The sequence below is a fragment of the Asterias amurensis genome, chromosome 13 (genome assembly GCF_032118995.1).
Source record: "Asterias amurensis chromosome 13, ASM3211899v1".
Lineage (NCBI taxonomy): Eukaryota > Metazoa > Echinodermata > Asteroidea > Forcipulatida > Asteriidae > Asterias > Asterias amurensis.
This window is the reverse complement of record NC_092660.1, coordinates 10,670,339-10,693,122: the sequence shown is the minus strand read 5'-3', so window position 1 is coordinate 10,693,122 and position 22,784 is coordinate 10,670,339. Positions and strand designations below refer to the sequence as shown.

At 37.8% G+C, this 22,784-nt stretch overlaps 1 protein-coding gene across 3 annotated transcripts in view; it reads right to left on the bottom strand.

The window, feature by feature from the left end:
- The window catches only part of LOC139945741 (cAMP-dependent protein kinase catalytic subunit alpha-like), a 97,493-nt gene that overhangs the window by 30,353 nt on the left and 44,356 nt on the right, over positions 1-22,784 (bottom strand). For 2 of the 3 annotated variants that reach the window (XM_071943123.1, XM_071943125.1), the window contains 3 exons: positions 6,411-6,472; positions 5,314-5,442; positions 3,442-3,540 (listed from right to left, as the gene is read on the bottom strand). In XM_071943123.1, the coding sequence (XP_071799224.1) occupies positions 3,442-3,540; positions 5,314-5,442; positions 6,411-6,472 (290 nt within the window). Of the gene's footprint in view, positions 1-3,441; positions 3,541-5,313; positions 5,443-6,410; positions 6,473-15,408; positions 15,433-22,784 lie in introns of all 3 variants that reach the window. The other variant, XM_071943124.1, reaches the window with a different exon arrangement.

Below are 22,784 nucleotides of genomic sequence, written 5' to 3'. Positions count from 1 at the left end.
CCAACAAACATTTCATTTTTGCCAGTAGACATGCAACTTTGTGTTTGCAAAAACTAAAAATCACAAACAAATTTGTACTTTTAATTCGAAATAGAAGGGGAAAAAAAGAAGAGTGCATGCAAACACGCAAATCAGCCCTCCAGCTGACTGGTTGCATGTTTTTAGCCTGGCAAGCAACACTTTTCTGTTTTCTTTTTCCTGACCCTTCAGATATTTCTTAGGAATGTAATTGATACACGTATCCGCTTCACGCTGCGTAAGGTGTACTAAGTATTCATTTCTTTTCATTCGGAATCGAATTAACTTGTTGCTGCCGCATGACTTTAACCTAGACAGATCGCACTGACCTGTGCCCGCGCACGAAAAAACAGCAAGAAGGTTATTATGCGGAGGGGAAATATTCACTCACTCGCGACGTTGGGGGGGAAACTGGGAATCGCCCGACGGGAGGAACACACGTACATGAGACGCACTTTCCTGCCTTCAGGGCAATTTGATCTCCAGCTGTGTTTAACTTGAGATTTTATCCATTGCATGATTTGATTCCATGGAGTGACTCTGCATTGTAGGGCTGTTTGGTTTTCAAACCATGGTAGGGAACAAGAGTCGTAAACATGAAGAACACTGCACTGCAGGGCCTCATTTCATGGAGCTGTAAATATTGCTTAGTTATTTTCTGCTAAGCAAAAATACATGTATGAGTAAGCAGGATACCAGTCACAGATCGTACGTGTGACATTTTGGCTGGTAACTTTTGGCCAGGAAGACAATGATGTATACATACAGTTACATGTACATGTATGGGAACATTTTAAAGGAACAGTACACCAAGGTCAAAACCCTGGCAAAGAGGAGGCTATAGTACATGTAGATTATAGATTCAGTGAACTTTCAGATTATGCATTAATTGCTAAGCGCAGAAAAATTGTGTTTAGCACAGACAGGTTCCAAACAAATTACCCATGAAGTTCTATCTAGTGAATGGTTCCAATCAAATGTTCTATTAGCACATAAATGTGTTAAAAATGCAGAATTTTCTGATTTGAAAACACGCTTAAACAGCACCTTATTATTAATTTTTTATTTTTTATTTTTTTTTTTTTTTTTTTATAGCACGTTATTAAATTATCTTTCCAAATTTTGTTTTAATGGACAAAATAATAGCCTGTTTAAACCCACACATATCCTGAGTGAGCATACTACATTTTATTTGAGTTTTTATCATGTTCTATCACTCTCAACCGCCCACAAAAAAAAATTGTATAAAACAGAAAAACAACTAATATCAATCTAAAGCAGCTGAAAATCTTGAAAAACGATGCGCGAGACTGCAACACGATATCCATAGTGCCTCTGCCCACGGTAATATTGATTCAGGACGGTGAACAGTCATTCAAATACTGCTATTATGCTACTGCAGTCTTAGTCATGTTCCCCTTACACAATGCTAGGCATGAATACCAAATTTCTTTTAGTATTAAAGTCGCCAGACTATTTCCCTCTAGGATTACAGTATGGGGTTTTTTAATGGGAGAAAATTACAATGTACTTACGTAAGATCATGGATTGGCATATGTGTTTATTATGTAATAATTGCAATAAGGATTAAGAACATTATTTTGTTTTATCATGACACGGATGTGTGATAACCAGAGCTGCCAACATTTGGGAGAAAGTGTCCATAGTTATGAAGATTTTGAAATTTGTTCATCAAAACCTGGAAAGATTGGTTTATTTTCAGCAAACTTTCTGCAGAATCAGGGAGAGTTGGCCACTCTGGAGTTAGTACATTCTGTGCTTGGTCAAGTCCAGACCCAAAATATACCCAGGTATTTATACAAATCAAGTGGGATTCAAACCCACACTACAGCCACTCATTCTATAGAGCAGGATGTTAACTCTTAGACCACACAGGCCAGTTTGAATCCTACAATGTATGACAAACATGAATGACTGCTAGCAACCGTAGGGCTGGCAGGCAAGATTGTTTTTTCTATAATGGGTATCGTCCATTGCTACTGCAACTTGACCCTACAAATGTACATTTTTGTCCATACAAAAAAGTATAATGCTCATTCTACATTATGTACCCTACAACATAACTGAATGTGTGCTGTTTGATTTGTCTACAAGCTAGAACTGGGTGCTCAATAACCCTGAACTTTAAGCAGTCAACAGAGGCAATATGCCAGTTTTAAATTAAATCAAATCTACTGCATGCGACCTACATGTACATGTACATTGTACGTACGCACATTCTATACTGTACTCAGTGCTTATTATGAATACATTCCTAGTCCTTTTCCACAGTTTAATTAAAGGTCCAATTTTAAAAAGCTGGTAAGCATAATACAAATATTGCTCAGCACAAAACAAATATTGCTCAGCACAAAACAAGTTACTTGCTAAAATTGGTAATGACATTGGACAGTGCTCAGTTTTGCTCCTTTTCTAAGCTTCAACGCTCCTAACAATATAACAATATAATGTGATAATTGGCATTAATTTATTGTACTAGGGACAAAATGGAATGTCTGTAGCATCAGTAACAGTCGATAAATGTGAACAGACTGCAGCAGCAAAAACAACAACACATCATTAACATAAACTTGCATTGTACTTCACAGCACTCCCCTCTCCCCACCGAAATGGAGACAGTTAACATGCAGCTACATTAGCCATCGTGGTTCCTTACTGATGCATCAATCAATGCATATAATATATGGCAATAAAAGCAGGCTCATTTTAATTAAGGTCAGTCATTTCGTGATGCCAGGCTCATACGTTTTCACACTGGAGCTATCGGCCGACCAACTGTGGCATTAAAACCTGTGCATGTAATATACTTTCTATATGATAAATGTGGCGTACAGTAGCTGTTGTACATGTATAATGTCAAATTTATGTGTGAGTTTGGACGGTGCATCTAGATTTCCTTACAATGAATTCCAAGCTGGCACAATTTTGCCCGGCTGTGAAGCTCTCTCAGGGATGTATTATGACCAAATGCTCACTTGTAATTTAGCTTAATATATGAGTTACTGGCGTCTGAAAGGATTTTGGCTTAAGGCCTAGACCCAATTTTATAGAGCTGCTGAAGCAGACAATTCTGTTTGAATTGTCTTCTAAGCACACATTTGCAGGAAACCAGTCGAAAATAGTGCATATGACATGGTCATTTTGCTGGTAACCTTAAGCTGGTAAGCATATTTTTGTTGTACTTAGCTACTCTTTGTGCTTTAAGTAGCTTTAAGAAACTAGGCCCTGATGCTTTCGTTGTGCAAAAAAACAAGACAGTTGTTTGATAAAAAGCATCTTTATAAGAGAAATAGAACATTATTCTTTAAGGAATACTTCAAGGAGCCTCAAGGCAAAGACCAGGGGCAATTAATTTGCTAAGCACAAACAGATGAACCAGCAGCAAAGCCAGATTATGCTTACCTTGAAGTGAAACTCTAAGCTAACAAGGAAGGGGAAGCTGATGGATTGTAAGATCCTCTTTTCATTCAGTGTGTGTTCTACTTGCTTCAATTTCACCACCTGGAGTCAAAAACAAATATAAAGAGTTTGACATTTCGGTAGTACTTGGAGGTTACAAAAACCCTGGAATCAAAACCGTCAAAACCTGGACATACCTAGAGGTTCAAAAACTGCGATAGAACCCAGAGGTTCAAGAAACTGAATAGAACCAAGAAGCTCACAAACCTGGGCCCAATTTATCTGCCAAGCACAAAAATTTGCTGAACATGAAATTTCTTCCTTGATAAAAACAGCATTACCAACCAAATTTCCACCTGATTTTTCAGGATAAGCAAACAACAGCTGAATACCAGTAACAAGTTTGGTTGGTAATCTTGTTTTTTCCAAGGAAGAAATTTCATGCTAAGCAAAGTTTTGTGCTTTGCAGCTCTAATAAATTGGGCCCTGGATGGAACCCACAGGTTAAGAGACCATATAACATGTAGAACCCAGAGGTTCAAAAACCTTGTTGGCGTATCAGCCAAAATGTGCGCGTATCGTCACGCAATCGTGTTTATTGGCCCAATATGCTTGCTTGTGCATCTATACGCCTCTCTTAATACTTATGCATGACGTCATAATTCTTACCCAAAATGAGGCTATGAGCACACTTCCGCCACCACTTGCAGTGGCTGCGCCCATCGCCTCGTTTTGAGTTAGCATTGTGACGTACTTCATGCATAAATATTAAGAGAGGCGTATGGAGAGAACCCTGTTGTAAGATTATGAAAATAAGCAAAGCACTGAAGGGACTCACTTGAACAGAAATATTTCATATTGCCTGTAGAAGGCTCTGTTAATTTTGCTAAAGCCATCTGTACTAGACATTAATAACCCCAGGCTACCATTAGCCAACACATTAAGGCAAGCATTTGGTCATGCTTGAGTGCTCATAATGACTCCCGTTATTTCCGTTATTAAAGAGATGATTTAAACAAAGATTTCAGTTCTGCGTTCCACGAGTACCAATGTATTTTTGAACCTGTGGATTCCACCAAGGTTCTTGGACTCCTGGGTTTCACCCAGTGTCTTGAACCGCTGGTTCTATGTATCCTAGTTTTTAATCTCTGGTCCCATCCAGGTTTTTGAACCTCTGGGTTCTATCCAAGTTTTGAACTTCCGGGTTCTACCATGGTTTTTGAACTGCTAGGTTCTACCATGGTTTTTGAACCTCTGGGTTTTTACCATAGTTTATTTGATATTCTACCCAGGTTTTGAACCTCTAGGTTCTACCCAGGTTCTTGAACCTCTGGGTTCTACTAAGGTTTTTAAACTTCTGGGCTTGTCAAGGTTTTTGAATGTCTGGGTTCTACTGTGGCTTTGAACTTCTGTGTATACCATAATTTTTTTACCGCTGGGTTCTACCATGGTTTATTGGGTATTCTACCCAGGTTTTTGAACATCTGGGTTGTACACAGGTTCTTGAACTTCTGGGCTTTTCAAGGTTTTTGAATGTCTGGGTTTTACCATGGCTTTTGAACTTCTGGGTTCTATCCTGGTTTTGAACCACTGGGTTCTACCATGGTTTTTGATCCTCTGGGTGCTTCTATCCAGAATTTTGAAAATCTTGGTTTCCCGGGTTTTTGAACCTATGGGTTCTTTTCAGGTTTCTAAAGTTCTGGGTTCCTTCCAATTTTTTTCAACAATGGGTTATTTCTAGGTTTTTAAAGAACTTCAGATGATTATGGGGAAAAATTGCTATCTTTGCAACTGTTCTCATGGCACCAGCCTACACGAACACATCATGAATTTGATTTGAGAAAAGGGAATTTGGGGACTAGATCCAAGACGTACCTTTTGTTTATCAAGTATTTTCATAGCGAAGAAGTTACCAGTTGATTTATGCTTGACCAACATGACCCTACCAAAAGAGCCGGTACCTAGGGTTTTTAAACGTTCGAAGTCGTCTAGATGCGCTGTATTCTGTGAGAAAGAAAAGAAGAACAAAGTGTTTAGTCTAATTTAGAAGTGCTCTTTCTTGGTTGAAATTTTGAGAAATTGTTCTACCTATTTATAAAGTTGGACAAAGTTATGGAAGAACAAAGGAGGATAAAGACTAAGCAGAGAGTCCGTAATATACAGTCGACAACAATGTAGGAGCAAAAAAGATAATGAAACTGATGATAACAAAATTCAAAGCATTTATAGAGCGATCTTACTAACCAGAGAAAGTAACACAGCACTTAACAAGATTAAGAGAAGGCACATCATAATTCTATTGACGCAGGCCCCAATTTCATGGAGCTGCTTAAGCATGAGATTTGCTTAAGCCTGAAAATAGCTTGCTAATTTTACAGTATGTTTCTGGCCCAAATTTCATGCCATTTACATTGCTTGTGACTGGCATCTAGCTGTTGTTTGCATTCTTCGATTGGTAGTCTTCATGTGAGTCAGGAGAAAATTACTCTCCATTCTCAACTTGAATGGTGTCAATAATAGCCATTGTATTCGATACCCTTCCAGTGTCAACATCCAAAACATCAGGGCCCAACTTCTTGGCTTTTCTTACCTCACAAATTCTGCGCTTGCGATCACCCTTCTCCGCTTGCAGGGCAAGTGCCGTGATTCTGCGCTAGGTGTGTAGGCGAAGAATGCGAGTAATGCAGAGTATACGCCAGCGCAAAAGGCAACATTTTCTGCTAACCCGAGAAATACATGTACGTACACTTGACGTAAGCGCAGAATTCCCTGCTTATGCACACACTTATTCTTTGCTTACAGTAAGCAGAGCCATCAAATTGGGCTCCAATGACATCATTCTGAGAAAAGTGGGTCTCCACATGAGCTGCTTCACTATCTAACATGTCTAGAGTGTTCGATACACATGAACACAATGACATGGACATATGTGTAAAAGAATTCAGATAACTAATTTAACAAAGTTTACTTACTTGTGTTGGGCAGTCCCATTTTTTCTGGCATTCTTCTTTTGCTTGTGCTAGGAAGTTTTTCACTGTGAACAAGAACAAGCAGTATGACATATCAGTACATATAATCAAAAACCTTCAATGGAGTCAAACACGTGTTTAAATGTGGATGGCTAAAGCATGCTGGCGATGAAAAATATTACCCGTATTCACTTATGTGACAATAAACTTTGTGATAATAAACTTTTATCATGCTGCGGCCATCTTGATTTGCTTTCATTCAAACCAATGTAACCAAACCGCTTAAAGGGCAAATAGTCTGTTTATTTTTAGTTTGACGAATATTAGCATCAATTTCTGCCGTTTGATACATGGAACAAGGCCAAGACGGTGGCAACATGATAAAGATCCTTACCGTATACTCAGTCTTGCTTTCCGAGTCTTGACATGCGAAAGGATACAAAATCCATACAGGCTACTCACTCGTACCTCAAGTAGGATTTGAACCCCTACCCCTCATTCTAGAGTATGGTGTCTCAACCACCAGACCACCAAGTAGACAAAGTCCTAATTTCATTAATCTGTTAAGCAGAACAAATACTGCTTAGCAATTCTTTTTGAGAATTAAAAAATTTATCAGATTTTATCACAAAATACTACACAATGTTGTAGTAGCCTATTATTAATTAAAAAACACAAGCGTTTGAATTCGAGTTTAAACAGGCCCAATGCTAAAATCAGTGGCACAAGGCCTGCAGTCCACTCCAGTGTTAATTTTGAGCCCGGCTTGTTAATAGCAGGGATCTAATTAAACATGATCATTCTATCGTGGATAAAGAATAATATTGTTTGCGCTTGTTGTTGCTGCATGTAATTAACAGGGTTCACGCCTTTCAACACCAAGCACGTACATGTACTTACATGTAGTGGTGAAGACATACTCTAGAATGAATGTTGCGAGGGTTCAAAAACCCACCTAAGTACCGGAAAGCATCGCGTAAACATTGCTTTTCACAAATCATTGATGTCAATGCTTACCTCATGTGACGTCATTGAATGTTAAGGATGTTTTATGGCTTCAACGAAGTTGCTTTATTTTTAATACATGTATCCAGTCAGTTTTTTTATCACCAAATATTTATTTCTCTTGAGAATACATTCCTCAGTCTGTCTTTAATTCATGTGTTCTTCAGAATAAAGCTGATTTTGTTTCTTATTTAGTGTTTTACCCTTTAAAACAATAATAAATGAAAAAAAAACTCACAAATTTAATTGTTTTTGAGCAGAAGTGAAATGGTGACAATGATTCATGAAAGAAATTGGTTGAACATTTTTTTTTATACGTACATTTATGTAATTCATGCCAATGTGCTCGCACATATTATAAACACTTCATTTTTGAAAAATGGCACACAGGTAAATGTCTTCAAGAAACATTCATGCTTACAACATGCACGACAGTGAGGTTTTGCAAGCAATTGTACAACAGGCCTGGAATTACACCGAGGCCACTGCCTCTGTTGCCCTAGTCTTGGCCATGGCAACCCTTCAACAATCTCCCAAAGATTTCCCAATGGGAATGCCCTTTTCAAAATTAAAAATGGCTTGCACTCTCACAAAATATGAAATTCCAGGCCTGGCGCAAAACATGTTGTTTGATTCACAATGCACGATGAACATGAAAGAGAGAGATGGTACGAACTGGCCATCATCATCTCTATGGCCCGGAGTCCCTAACATTACATGATTTACCTCGAATAAGACACTTCTAGTTCGTCACAGACTTAATTAACTGAAGTGAAAGTGGGGCAGCCACTGTGAAAGAATGGTTGCTTAATGATGTACACAGTGTACATGCTCCAAAAGATTGATGGAATATTATAATGGAGTGGAACACACACATACAAGGTCATCTTTTATAGAGCTTATGTCAAATTAATTATCAAGCAAGTATGAACCGACAGTACATAATGTGATGACCAACGTCATAATCTGGCCGTCTCGGAATTAGCGATATGGCATTTAATAGTGAAAACAAGTAGAGCATCAGCAATGATATCAATGTGATGTGAATGAAATCACTGTATGTAATATCTATCAACCTCAATCATGTTAACCTTAAATTCCCACGATGAGCAAGTAACCCACCGACAGGACCTGATTTTTGACACAGGTCGTCCAGGCTCCAGTCTTAACAACTGCTGGGTGTCTTTTGGACACCTTGTTTTAAATTTGGACAGCCTGTTTTTGTAAGTTTTAAAGGCAGTGGACACTATTGGTAATTAATCAAAATAATTATAAGCATAGAACCTTTCTTGATGACGAGTAATGGGGAGAGGTTGATAGTATAAAACATTGTGAGAAACGGCTCCCTCTGAAGTGCCATAGTTTTCGAGAAAGAAGTAATTTTCCACGAATTTGATTTCGAGACCTCAGATTTAGAACTTGAGGCCTCGAAATCAACCATCTAAACGCACACAACTTCGTGTGACAAGGGTGTTTTTTCCTTTCATTATTATCTCGCAACTTCGATGACCGACTGAGCTCAAATTTTCACAGGTTAGTTATTTTATGCGTATGTTGAAGTACACCAACTGTGAAGGCTAGTCTTTGACAATTGCCACTAGTGTCCACTGCCTTTAAATTCCCTGCAACCAGGGCTAAACATTTTTGTTGACTTGTACATGTAGCTCTACCAAAACATCCCTCCCATGATTAGAATGTCATTCTGCACTTTCACCTTAACAGATCTGAGGCACGAATCAGGAGAGAATGTTTGTTTACTGGGTTTAAGCCTTAAATATACACCAGTGTTTACACTACTTCTTTATTGATTTGTTTTATTACATGTAGTTCTGGCTGCGAAGCCAAGGATTCTCAGAAAAGCAAAATTAATAACTACATGTACAGCATGTAGTGGAGCCACACGGAGAGCTGACAAGACAATGACGTTTCGGTTTATAGATTATGTGAAAAGGAAAACCCCAGACAAAATCAAGAAGCAATTGAAAACCCATCCACATAGTGGGCCCCGGTGGGATTCGAACCGGGGTCCTAGAAATGTAGAAGTGGAATGCAAGGCAAGATATCGCTACGCCAACCCGACAGCCAGCCCAACCTTTGGCTGCTTGAACATGCAGGCGTCAATATGATATCACGCATTCAAAGAGAGCAATCGGACCACATACATGTGATTCTGTGAACATGTGTGCATCATTTTCATCAGACCATGCAGAGTAAACTCACAAGAATGGTAACAGGCTCACGAAGGCAATGACAGGCGATGCCAGACGACCCAAATTGACAAGGCCGGTTTTAAAATAAACGTTAATATATTCAATCCACATGCTGATCAGTTAAGTACAGTCATAAATAATAACACATGCAAACAAACTCCAGAGATCTCTTCTTGAACAAATCCCCCCCCCTGAAAAAAACCCTGTTAAACATTTATAACAATCCATCCTCAACATCCAGCGAGCTGCATAAACATACAAATCTATTAAGCCCAGGAAAATCTTGCTAAGCTTAAAAAAAAAAAGTTTCTGTCTTGTTTGGCGTAGCCAATGTCCCCCTTGACAGCTGTGCAACATCAATAATTTATTTAAGCACTGAAGATTTAGCTCTTCATACGTAATGTACTGTACATGTACAAGCATCTTCATATAATAAAGTTTCTCTGAATTCGTTGGGCATCCCTTGGGGCACCCCCTGGTTTTGACATTTCAGAGTTTGACACTTACTGTACATGTATTTATTATGAAGCCTTGGGTTTAATGCATCCCTAGGAATACATTCATGAATATAAATGCAACATACAAACACAGGCTGTATTGAGAATGCTGAACGCCAATAGAATCTCAGGCCTGTATGCTCCGTTTCTGAAAGGGCAACTTGGGCACCAAGGCATTTCCTCCTTGGAAAAGGGCGCCCTTATGAAGAAATTGTAAACTTCTACTGGAGCATTTAAATTGCCTTTGTTGCCTCCGTGAAGTATCAGGCCTGGAATCTTTGGCACAATAAGGCCTTGGCAGCCATCTTGGTTGGGTTACCTGTGTACCCCAAAAAACAATGTTATGTAATAAACACCAGAAGAGGGTACTCGTCTGTTCCCTCCCTCTTCTTCCTTCCACTAGATTTGTCTAAAAAAAAGACTATAGTTAAGTTATTGGTTCTCTGAGAATTCTAGCTTAGATAATTAAGTTGTCAAGATGTAGCTACACAATTTGATGTCTTCAATAAATGTCCACTCTGTCCTCAGAATTAAACAGCTCTCATTTTGAAGAACTGAAGAATGTAAAAGACTTGATACATGTATATTGATTTTTTTTACGCGAAGGAAACCAAAAAAGTGAAAAACCAGCATTTAATGACGTTGTACACCTTATTCACGTCAATGGGAAGCCCCACTGATGTCTCGATGCCTTACAAATGTCTGTTGTCATAACAACAAATAAACGCAGGTTGATCATTATTGCGTATTAACGTCCTATTCTCATACACACATGTGCACACGTCCTGAAGTTGTGTAAGTGTACAATCCACTGAAAGATATATTCCAAATGTTGGTTAATTTCGAATGCTAGTATACATACACATGTACACATACAGCAAATGTATCGTATAATGAAATCAAGAGTTAATACGCAAACATTTTTTGTGCTTCGGTCCCTGCTTTTTATTCACTTCAAAGACCATTAAGCCACCGGACTCAAGCTCTGGTGTTTCTGATCAGCAGGGTGTGGGTTCGAGTCCTGGCCATGACACTTAAGCAAGACACTTATTACTTCATCCTTCAGATGGGACATAAAGCCCTACCCATGTGTTGGGTAATGCACGAAAAGAACCCAGTCACATTTTTGCTAAGAGGAGGGGGGTTTTGCCACTGTGTTTACAATGCTGAACAGGGCCAATTTAAAAAAAAAATAAGCAGCAAATAACTGCTTAGCAAATTTATGAATGCGGTACCAGTTGCAACAATGTAAACTTAATGGTATTGTGGCTGGCAACCAGTTACTGTTACACAAGATTTCTCTGTGCTTAGCAAGTTTTATGCTTGCAGGCTTTATGAAATTGGGCCCGGCCAAAATCAAAATCTCTATGGAAACATTTGCAAGGAGTGTTTATGACTAGAGCGCAAAGCAAGAGGGCCTCGGGAAAGTTCCGGCCTGCAAATTACATGTATACGCCTTCTGAAGCATAAACCCTTAAAATTAAAGCTACATAAATTGTTTCCTACAATACAGAGAGACAAAGTGACATATCCAAACAATGAGTACTAATCCACAAGAGAAACTGACTGGGTAGATTTTAATTCAATTTTGGGTTGAACAAAAAAAAAAATCATTTGAGTGGGATTTGAGCCCTGTCCTGCCAGTCCCTGGTTGTTTCGTAAGGGTGTTATAGCTGGCAGTTACAGGTTGAATGGCTTTATGACTGTCACCCCTGAACAAATATATTGACAAAACACATGTAGGGTGACTGCTAGGGCCACATTTGGTAGTGTCGCCACGTTTATCTGGAGGTTAAGGTTCAACTCCTACCCTAGTTTTGTTTTCTTTGTTCAACCCATACAAGCAAATTTGAATATAATACGACAAAACAGTACTGACAAATAATAAAGAACTTCTTTAGATATTGAATGAGTTGAGAGCCCCAGCAACCAAGCTTTAAAAGAAGTTAGCGAGCAAGGAAAGTGAAAAGAGAAGCCCAGAAAAATCCATTAAAACCATAGCCTTAGAATGACTGTAAAATACACTAAGCTAACATATGATCATACATGGGTACATAATATTTCCCCAATACAAGCAGAAAATCTTCCTAAAAATAAACTGTCTAATCTTCAGTTACAATAGTGCCTATAACTATATGGTTGAACATGCACAATGCAATGTCCCAATGATGGTGAGTAAAAACCCTTAACAGTCCCAAATCCTTCCAGGCCTGATGTGATACTTCCTTTTTTTTAAGGGCTAGGGCACCAAGGCCTTTTTCTACTTGGTAAAGGGCACCTCAATGAGGAAATTGTACAATTTTATCAGAACTTTTCAGGTGCATATAGGCGATGACCAGGTGCAACAGAGGCAATTGCCTCCATTGGTAATTGCCTCCGTTGCCTTTGTGAAGCACCAGGCTTGTCCTTGTGTATCCAATTGCCAAAGTGAAGGACTCCGAAGGACTTGTAGGCTAGGAGCCCATTTATCATTGCTTAGGGTAGGACTAGGAAACATTTTGGTGAGGAGCAGTGCCTTAGGAGAAGAGGACGTGGGAGGATTTGGGCCACACTCTAGCCATACTGCCTACACTTTTTGTACGTTCATGATATGTACTGTAGGTCTGTAAGGGTTTTAACTCGAGGCCAAAGTACAGAACACTGGTTTTCAGAAAGATCAATTACAATAGTCGTTTTAAATTTAAAACTAATGTTGCACCATATTTAATGTTCCCCAAGAGATGGACAAGGAGAATGCTGTATTTCTTCTAGAAAATGAAATGAGAGTTGTACGGTACTTACTGTAATCTTTACTTCCGATTTGATTTACTACAATAGAATGGTTGGAAACCAGTCAACACCAAGAACAGGGTCTTCATGTGGTTTTAAAACAAGATTTTTCTTACTCGGCAACAAATTTGCAGATTGATAAAGTTGAACTGATGGGCAAGGAGTTAGTTCTTCATGTACAAGGAGTTTACATGTACCAAATCCTTTACAAGGAAGTACCTTCCTGTTTAAAACTGGACAATTTCAAGAAGGCTACTCTTCAAAAGGGGATTCAAAATGGCCAAAAAAGCCTAAGACATGTGTAAAGCCAGAGCAAAAGTCAAGGCTTAGCAATGTTTTTTTTTAAACAAATGCTCATCTTTTTTTCAACCAAGATGGCCATCAACAACTCCTCATGAGGGTCATCAGACAACCTTGTGCAATATTGATTCCTCTCACCACTAACCCCCGCCTGGAATGGAGACAATGACATTGACAAACAATGCCGATTGGCTCACAAGAGCAACTGTTTTGTGAGCACGCTTGTTTAAAAATTTATCAGAGCTGCCAACATTTGCAACTTTCAATCGGGAAGATTTTCGCACAAAAATTGGGAGATATTTAGTATATTATTTAGGATGTAATAGGGAATAAGTTTCCATATATAACAAGTAACAACATTGTTCAATCAGAACATGGAAATATTGGTATTTTCCAGGGAAATTTCTGCAGGATCAGGAATAGATGGCAGCTCTTAGATATGAGCCCTTTTAGGATGTGTAGCACACGTGGAAGTATGGAAGAATGGAAGTATTTTGCACAAATGCACTTCAAATAGGCCATGTTATAAGTGGTCACCCTTACACTACATTTCAGAATGCATTTAGACACATACATGTACAGTAGCAAGATCAGAGTGGAGCAGATCAACCACATATCTCTGCACTTAAATTACACACTTCCAGGGGTTACCAGCACGACCAGGCTCAAAATACAGACTAGACTAGATTCCAGTAACTTTAGCAATTGGCAAGTAACCCCACAACCAAACAAGTTCTGCAGTCTAGTGTTTTTCTGATACTTGTAAACAGATTTTAACAGATCTTCAATTCCAAATTAGAGCAAATGTAGGCCCTATAGCTATAGAAAACAAATTATTTCAAAACTATATTCAAGGTCTTGCAGAATAAATTTCTGGTCCATTGAAAGTCCTGACCTGATCCAATACCTTTGGACTAATGGACATTTTCTTGAAATTTGAGTGCTGCGTTACTTGATCGCGTAAGGCATGTAAGGCATGCTTCTATAAAACGAAAAGAAAGGTCCTATAAAGCGTACATCGATTATATAAACGAAGATGGAGTAAGAGACCTTCCTCATGGTGTGGCTATCTTTTTATTCCACTCAAGAAGCTGGAACGGGACTGGGTAGGCAATATAGCCCAGACTTTTAATGGTTAAAGACCTGCTTGAACGAAAATGTCAAGCCGTAAACTTTGCTGAATTCCACTTAAAATGTTTTCAATGAATAAGGAAATCGAGTCATATGATTATAAATAGGTTTCAATTGTGTAAAAAAAACAATCATTTTGTATGCCCTTATCCACAGCTTTTCTGCGAGATTTGCGAAAAGCCCTGTTACGTAATCACTCTCAAAACGTCATAAGTAGATAAAGCCGCTTTGTTGCAGCGTGGATGTATAACAAAGCAAACTCCCACAAATGACGTCAGCGGCATTGTCCTTTGACGCCCGCTTTTAACAGCAGAAGTGTTTTTAGTTTTTCAAAAAACCTTAAGGTAGGGGTTTGATTTTTTAATCGATAATTACGGAAAGTTCAGAAGTGTACACATATCAAAATTACATTAAAATGGTGAACAAGTGCATCATAAACAAGTAAAAATACCATTTCTGTTGAAAACATTCCGCTCAGGTAACTGTTTAAATAAGAATTGCCCAACACACATTGTAATTGTCCCAATATTAAATGACATTGACAGCCTTGTGGAAGCACGACACATGTTTATTACTTAATGTTAACAGGCCTCTGTAAGTGCAAAAAAAAAAAGACTTGTGAATAAAGGTCAATTTCATCGAGCTTAAAGCGTACAATAGGCTACAAGTTTGATATAAAGCAGGAACAAATCTTGCTGAGCGGACATAGGTTACCAGCCATGCCAAACTGCATTGTAATACATACCACTGGTTACTTGCTATGTACATGTTGCTAAGCAATATTAATTTCCTAAGCTTTTTATATTCTGCAGCGCTTGACAGCTCTTACAAACTGGCCCCAGATTCTTCTAAGTAAGCCTGTTTACATAATGCACATACTCTCGTTCACCCATACACGTAATGCTTAAAATGATATGGTCACAAAAGTAAACAATTTCAAAGCATGTCCTTAGCATGGCAGGCAAAAACAATTGCAAAACGAAACTCATGACGCAAAAGAATTAAACAAAAAACACCTGAACCTTAAAAAATGCTGTATGGCTGAGGCAACATACAGAACAAAAACAGAATCAAGTGGATTTCACCTACATGATGCTGGCGTGATAGAACCATCTGAAAATCGTGAGGGGTGGAGCATGCAAAAGAAGAAAGTAACAGTTAGTGTGCAACAAAGTTTTGGGAGGGGTTATTCTGGGGTAAAGAGGGCAATATTCTTTTTCTTCTCTTGCACAGAAGCGGGGTAGATCTATTGAGGCATACAGAACATTTGCAATTGGGAGGGGAGGGTATTTAGGGAGGCTTTTCACCTTGGAGACAATCTGATCGTTTCACTCATTCATTCCAGATACTTGATTTTTAAAAGAGAAAACTGCAAGGCATCAATGAGTAATGGACAGAAATCCTCCTAAAACAATTCAAGGGGCACCAAGGCAATGACTAAAGCCTGGTTCATACATGTACTTCATGTGAATGCGAATGCGATACAAAATTTGGCGCCACAAATTCGCAACAAATAATTGGCAGTTGACTTGTGCTCAACTCCTGTGAAACATTCGCTGCGAAAACAGTCATGTGACGTCAAATTTTGCATTGCATTTGCAGGATGTACAAAGATGTATGAAACAGGCTTTAAGTAACGGCAAGGAGGCGATTGCCCCAGTTGACTCCATTAAGTATCATGCCTGCCTGCCTATTCAAGATTATGACACGCATTTGACCCCCAAATATCACAAAATAGTTTCCAGATAATGAAATGTAAATTTGATCAGATAAGACTGTCTCAACAAGTGATGTCCCTCCCCTCTTTAAAAGCAACAATGGTCATTAGCAACAGTACCGCATAAAATATTGGCTACAAGCAAACAAATTATAGGAGGCAATAAAACCAGCTGGTCCATAAATAACTACTCAGTTTGCTTACTTACATGAAGGCCGGTTTATAGTCGGTCGCGCGATGGCGCGCGATGGAAATCTTACGCGCAATCCTAAGACTGAACCCTAAAAACTTTGTCTTTTTTATGATCCGCGCGCGTCAAGATTTCCATCGCGCGACCGCCTATAAACTGGCCTTAAAAGTAGGATTAATTTTCCAGCACTACAAATTCAACTAATAACAAATGCATACCCTAATAATTATTAAGAGCATATTCTATTGAGCGCAAAATGCTAAAAAGAAGCAAAGTTAGGCCAATAATTGCAGTAAATGTCTAACACTTTTTCACTACAGATCTTTAGAGCAACTTACTACATTGAAGCTTCATTAAGTGTCAGTACATTTACCATCAAGTCATACATACATAAACCCTCCTACTGTCTGATCTAAACACTGAATATAATCCATACTTATGAATTAAATAATAAATTGTTAACAACATGTATGCCCAAAAAAAAGTGAAATCTGACAATACAGTCCTGGGGCCGATTTCACAAAGCAATAAAATTCATCGCAAGACAAATTTTCAGTATCACCATAGAGATTTGTATTGTGACATCACACTTTACTTAGCAACTACGATTGATTTGAAGTTACGATCAAATTGAGATCTTTGTGAAATCGGCCACTGGACACAGTTTTGCCACCGTCCTGTGCAGTTGAATTGTTTCATACGGTTGGTCAGCTTGCTTGAAAATGGTACAAAAGAGATGAGCGTTTAATGAGTTAATAGTAAGGTTTCATGGGCGCTCAGTTAGTGCAACAACTATTTTAATTGGCTGTGACGTTATCAGTCTTTGCACATTGATGACGTTTCAAACAATTAGAGTTTATAAACAGGAAAGTAAACTGAAAAGAAAAACTCAGCAAGAATTTGAACGACTTTGGAAGATTTTGAACATCATGTTGAATAACCACCAGGATCAACACACAGAAAGTAGTCTCGACTATTCATTTGAGAATGGACTTCTTTGGTGTTGTGGGAGGTTTTTGTAGTCTTTTTGACTTTGAATGGGGGATTTTAATTTATGTGAGACCTACAGCAGCAAAGGCAATTTGAACACTGTGCGCTCTTTATATATTTATATAATGTAGCTGAGCTTGTTTTAAATGGAAGGGTCATCAGCGCAACTAATAAACAACTTGTCTAAACAGTTACATTCAATATTGCAATTAGAAATGCATTCTACTCTAACCAAGTGTGCCAAGGAAACCTTACTAATGTAGCTTTTTTATTAGTTCATAATATGAATTATTATTATTATATAGTTTTAATTTGACCTTAAGCAAACTGCACAACATACATAATTTGGTATAAATACTATCTTTGACAATGACAAGAGTAAAAACAAGTTGCAATCTATTTGTGTAGGGTCCAGTCCTACTCCAGTCCTACATGTGCATGCGCTACTTGAACTTCAGCTTGTGGTAACATTATTATCATTTAAAAGTGTTCATAACAACAGCTCTGCTCCTTCAAGACCAAAGTACAAAGTCCTAGGTTCTTATCAATGAAGAAAAACACACAAAAATAAAAAGTTTGGGCAAAGGTATACACTGCAGATTAATATTACATTTGCCACCAGCTCTTCTTACTTGCTGAACAAGTTTACAATTCTAAATTTGAAATGTCAGAGTCACATAACTTCATCAATAACCCACATGTTGATCAACTAAAAGTAAGCGTGTAAGTCCACTGGATATTAAAATTGATATTTTTTGTCAGTTTGAATTATCCACAAAGCGCGACCTTGTGCAATCCAAGACAATTCTTGACCACATGACCTACATCGATCTGTAACGCAATTTTTTTTTAAACTATTTTTTTGTACATACTCAATGCTACACGTTATATTGAGTTGGCAAATGATGATTTTTGAGTAGCAACCCAGATACATGTATGCAGCATTTTGCTTACTACACAAGGGAATTGGTCCACTATATGTGTACACCAAGAATAATTCACCAAGAGTTGTAATAACTGAACTAATGTGTGCCCCTAAACAATGAACAAAAAACATAAAATATAAAATTGTCTGTCATTCTACAAATGAGTTAAGGAATTATGCCTTACCAAACTTCAGGCTGTGTAGCTTTTTTGTAATTGACTGTGATGTCACAGGTTACACAGTATTTTTTTTTTGCTGTTTAAATGCACTTTCTACTGTCTCAGATATGAAGGCACAGCAAGTACTCTGCAGTAATGTATGGAGCAAGCTTCTAAGTCTACTGTACAATGATTACATACACAAGCGTGATAATGAAAAATGTACCATGATGAGCATGCTTTCATCATTGTAGTTAATCTATGAATTGGTACAATGAGCTAAGAAAACATGCATTATGAAGTATTAGAAAGAGAAAGCTGATGAGTGTACATATTTATGTATTTTGTAATACATTGTATCAGTCATTATTTGTTTAAGGACCTTAGACAATGTAAATCAATAACAAATTAGAATGAAAAAGCAACATAAACACAGACAGATATTTTGCGGTGTACATGTATGAGTAACACAGCAGTGTACGTATGTAGTACAATGTGTGCGTTCACAAATTGTACATTATTACAGTCCCTAGCATAATGAAAACACTGCAGACTATGCAATAATCCCCCTCAATTACCAGGGGCAGTCAGGCAGAATGCCTTTATAAACAAGTAACTGTCTCAATTAACCAAGGTTTTGCTTTGATATAGCATGGAGGTAGGAATAGAGTGTGTACAGATTTCTCATCCAATTCAAACCACAACGCTTAGGCCTACTGTATGGTCAACCTTGTCCCCAGCCTGAGGCTTGTTTTTCTCCAGGTCCTCTTTCATTCATCCCCCAATGCAAGTGCCCCAATGTAGTGCAACGTTTCTTCCTCTATGGTTTGGGAGGGTTGTTTTTCAACGGAAATATTTAAGTCCAGACTCCCTATAACCATGGAGGTGTAACAAAAATGTTTAGAGATGATTCCAGCAAACAGAATATGGCTACATTTGTCCATTTAAACATACTCTAGAATAAATTTACTGAAAACAGTAAGGAATCTGATTTATTTATAACGCTAACACAGTACATTTATAGCACAAAATTCCTGACAAAGACTGTTCTTGTTGTTGTTATATGAACGCCGCAAAAATTAAGTGAATTTCTATGCGTCTTTTCCTAAACTTTAGTTCAGTATCGGTTCTATACTAAAATCAGGCTCATTTAAATTCCACGCATTTATTAATCATGGGGGGGGGGGTAGAACAAAACACCTGTTTTCTTATCAACAATGCTAGGAGCCAAATCACCCGAACAATTACAACTGGGGAGTGGATAAACGTGTCCAGTTAATATAACAAAGTCCTTTCTCTATCATTGTATGGTTACAATGAAGCACACTCTGTGGAAACTGTTGCCATGACAATAAATATGATATCAGTAAGTAAAGATTTCAAAGCCAAACTGACAGCTCTCTGATTTATGCAAGGCGATGACAACAGGCCAACCGGAACTGCAAAAACATCTTCTTTTAATAAATCACGCAGCAACCAACCCGCTAGGGTAAAGAAAACACTAGTCCTAAAGAATACTAGCCCGGAGCTGTTAATTTCTGAGCTGCAGTTTGTCTCATGGTGGTGTGGTGTGTGTGAATTTATTATGCCAATCCAAATAAACCGGTTTGATATCTCAGTGAAGAAGAAGGATTTGAAGGAAGATGGCTCTGAGAGGAAGAGTCTGAAGATGGAGGGAGAAGATAATGGATCAATGATTGATCACAGAGTCAATGTCAATGCATTTGTAGAGGTCCGTGATGAAGTATCAGAAGCATCAGAACATACAAGTACATGGAAATGTAGTATGGATTTATGTTGGTAAAATATTAACCCTTACATCTGGTGTCATCTATATGGGTGCAGTAAACCATAGAGCTAGGACCTAGCTCTATGAGTAAACACTGCACATCAGGCATGGTATTAGGCCCTTGGAATAAGAGAAGGACAATTTATTGGGACCATGGGTTGACCTACATTACAAGAGGCTTTTTATAGACTATTTATTCAGGTTATTCAATAACAGCTGTGCTGATTTTCTGAGGGCCCCCCAAAATCAAAATTTTATGTAACATGTTATATTTAGGTCAGGCATAATCAGCGTCCGACACTTCTTTGTTCATTGTTGAGCTACTATTTAGCTGAATGACTTTGATGTTCATAAAAATGGCGACAGACCAAAGTGATAACAAGATCAGGCATAAAGTCATCATAAAGTTAAGTGTTAATTTCTGTTTCTTCAGATTATTCTGATAACAGGTCCCCCTTCTAATTAATACTGCTATCGAATAAAGGGCAGGTGACATAGAAAAAAAAACGATAAAACGATTTGGCGTAACTGATTCAATCATGGAACCTTAAACGGCATTAACTGTAAAAAATTCATTTTTAAAATCAGCATCATTACCCACATTTTTGGCTTTGAAAATACAATAAAAATACAAACAAATCAACTCGCAAATAAAAATGTACACACACTATTTTAAAATGCAATTCATACACGTACACCCTCCATGACAAAATGACAGACCTCTCACCCTTGTACAATAAAGTATGGCACTTGCATTTTTACTCATTTCTTGATTCACCTGAATTGAAATAATTCAATGGCTTTCTGGTGGAACCCACAACTAAACCACCACAGCACCATCAATCACACTCTTTGGAAATGAGCCAAGGTATATTCCTGTGATATAAATTTAATACACACAGTATGCTGATTCTAAATTGATACTTGGCTCCCTCGGATTTTGTTCAACATACATTTTGTAGAATATGAAGTCGATGCTTGACCAGCCAGCATCATCTTTTTGTGGCAGAGATACTTTAATATTGTTCAATACCGTGTGTGCGTGTGTTATGTGTGTGTGGAGAGAATGGAGTGTGCCGATCATTAATTAAACCTGTTCTCTGGTGAGAGACGGTGATGGGTATGGGTAACGGACAGAGCGGGTAAAATCATCGCCAGAACGCAACACTTGAGGCATCTGAATTGTACATTATTCTACTAGCTCCTGGCACACATAACTAATACAGCATGTCTCCTACTTTGAATATATAATGTTGTATGCTTGTACATATTGCAAAGTAAGTGTACGTGCTTGTATGCAACCTGGATACATTTTTTTGTATGCAGTACAGTAGTACTACAACACAGCAGACAATACTGACAATGCTTTTATACACAGTACCATACATTTATTATAGCACAAGTCAGATTACGTATCTTACGTGTAACATCCAAAAGTAAATAAACAACACAGTATTTCATAAAAAAAAAAAAAACATATACATGTACGTACTGTACCCATGTACATGTACATTGTACAAGCATGTACGTAATACAAGTATACATATAATGTACATGAACTGGTTAAAAATGTACATGTAAAAGCATTGTATAGGGTCTTGCGTACATGTACAATATTTCTATTCCTTTATGCTGTGTGGTGTGCTACACATTTTTCCTTGACGTTTCATTTTAAATTGTGGTTTTCAATGTACAGTTCATGTACGCAATTGTATGCATTTTATAACACGTTTTAATATTTGGGTGTGGGTTGAGAGTATTTATGGTTTGTAAATCACGATCAATAATGAACAAACCTGATGTACAAATGTAGGACATCTTGTCGTACCTACACATGTACGACTCTTAAAAACTCATTTACATGTGTGCTTCATTACTCATAATCACACCAGTGCTAATATCAAATCTCTACCATTATCTCCCAATGCATTTGAAACCTTCAAGGCAAATTGGCCTCATTACCTCTCAGCTAAAAATAGCATTCAGCTGTCAGAAGAAATGAGAGTAATGCTTTTGAAGGTCCACGGATGCCAACAGGCGGAGCACCACTGAACTAACATTTACTGGTAACCTATCTACAATGGTGGTACACTGTAATGTGGTATTAGGCGAAGTAAAACTAATCAAATGATTAGAAAATAAAAAATCTTGCAAAATTGTACTTTGCTTGTTACATGGTTTAAAAGCAGATAGTTTAGTTGAACACATTTTTTTTTACACTTTTCTTGTGAAAGCGAGCTACATACTAAATAAAAATCCCTTTTCTGCATATTTATTTTTGTACTTCACTTGGCCCTGCATAATGAAACTGCAATACTGATTTTAAGAAACTTTAAGAAACAAGGAGAGCTACATTATGTAATGAGTTGCTCTCCTTAAATTTTTTAGGAGATGCAAACTTCACACATTAGTGCTGGAAGCGTCATTGGGTGATCGATTTGAGCGTAAGAAGCCACATTTTCTATAATCATCGAAAAATGAAACTAAACCACAAATTAAAAACATCATTATAAATTCATGTTTGATTTACATTTGCACCTAATTAAAGTACACATACTGTACTTTGACAATACATGCAAGTACATAGACTAGCCGCACTATCTTTGTTACAAGCACGATCAAAGCAAATAAATTAAACATACTGTGTACCACCTGTACAATGTATGAAGTTCATTTCCTGCTGTGAGTAATATTCA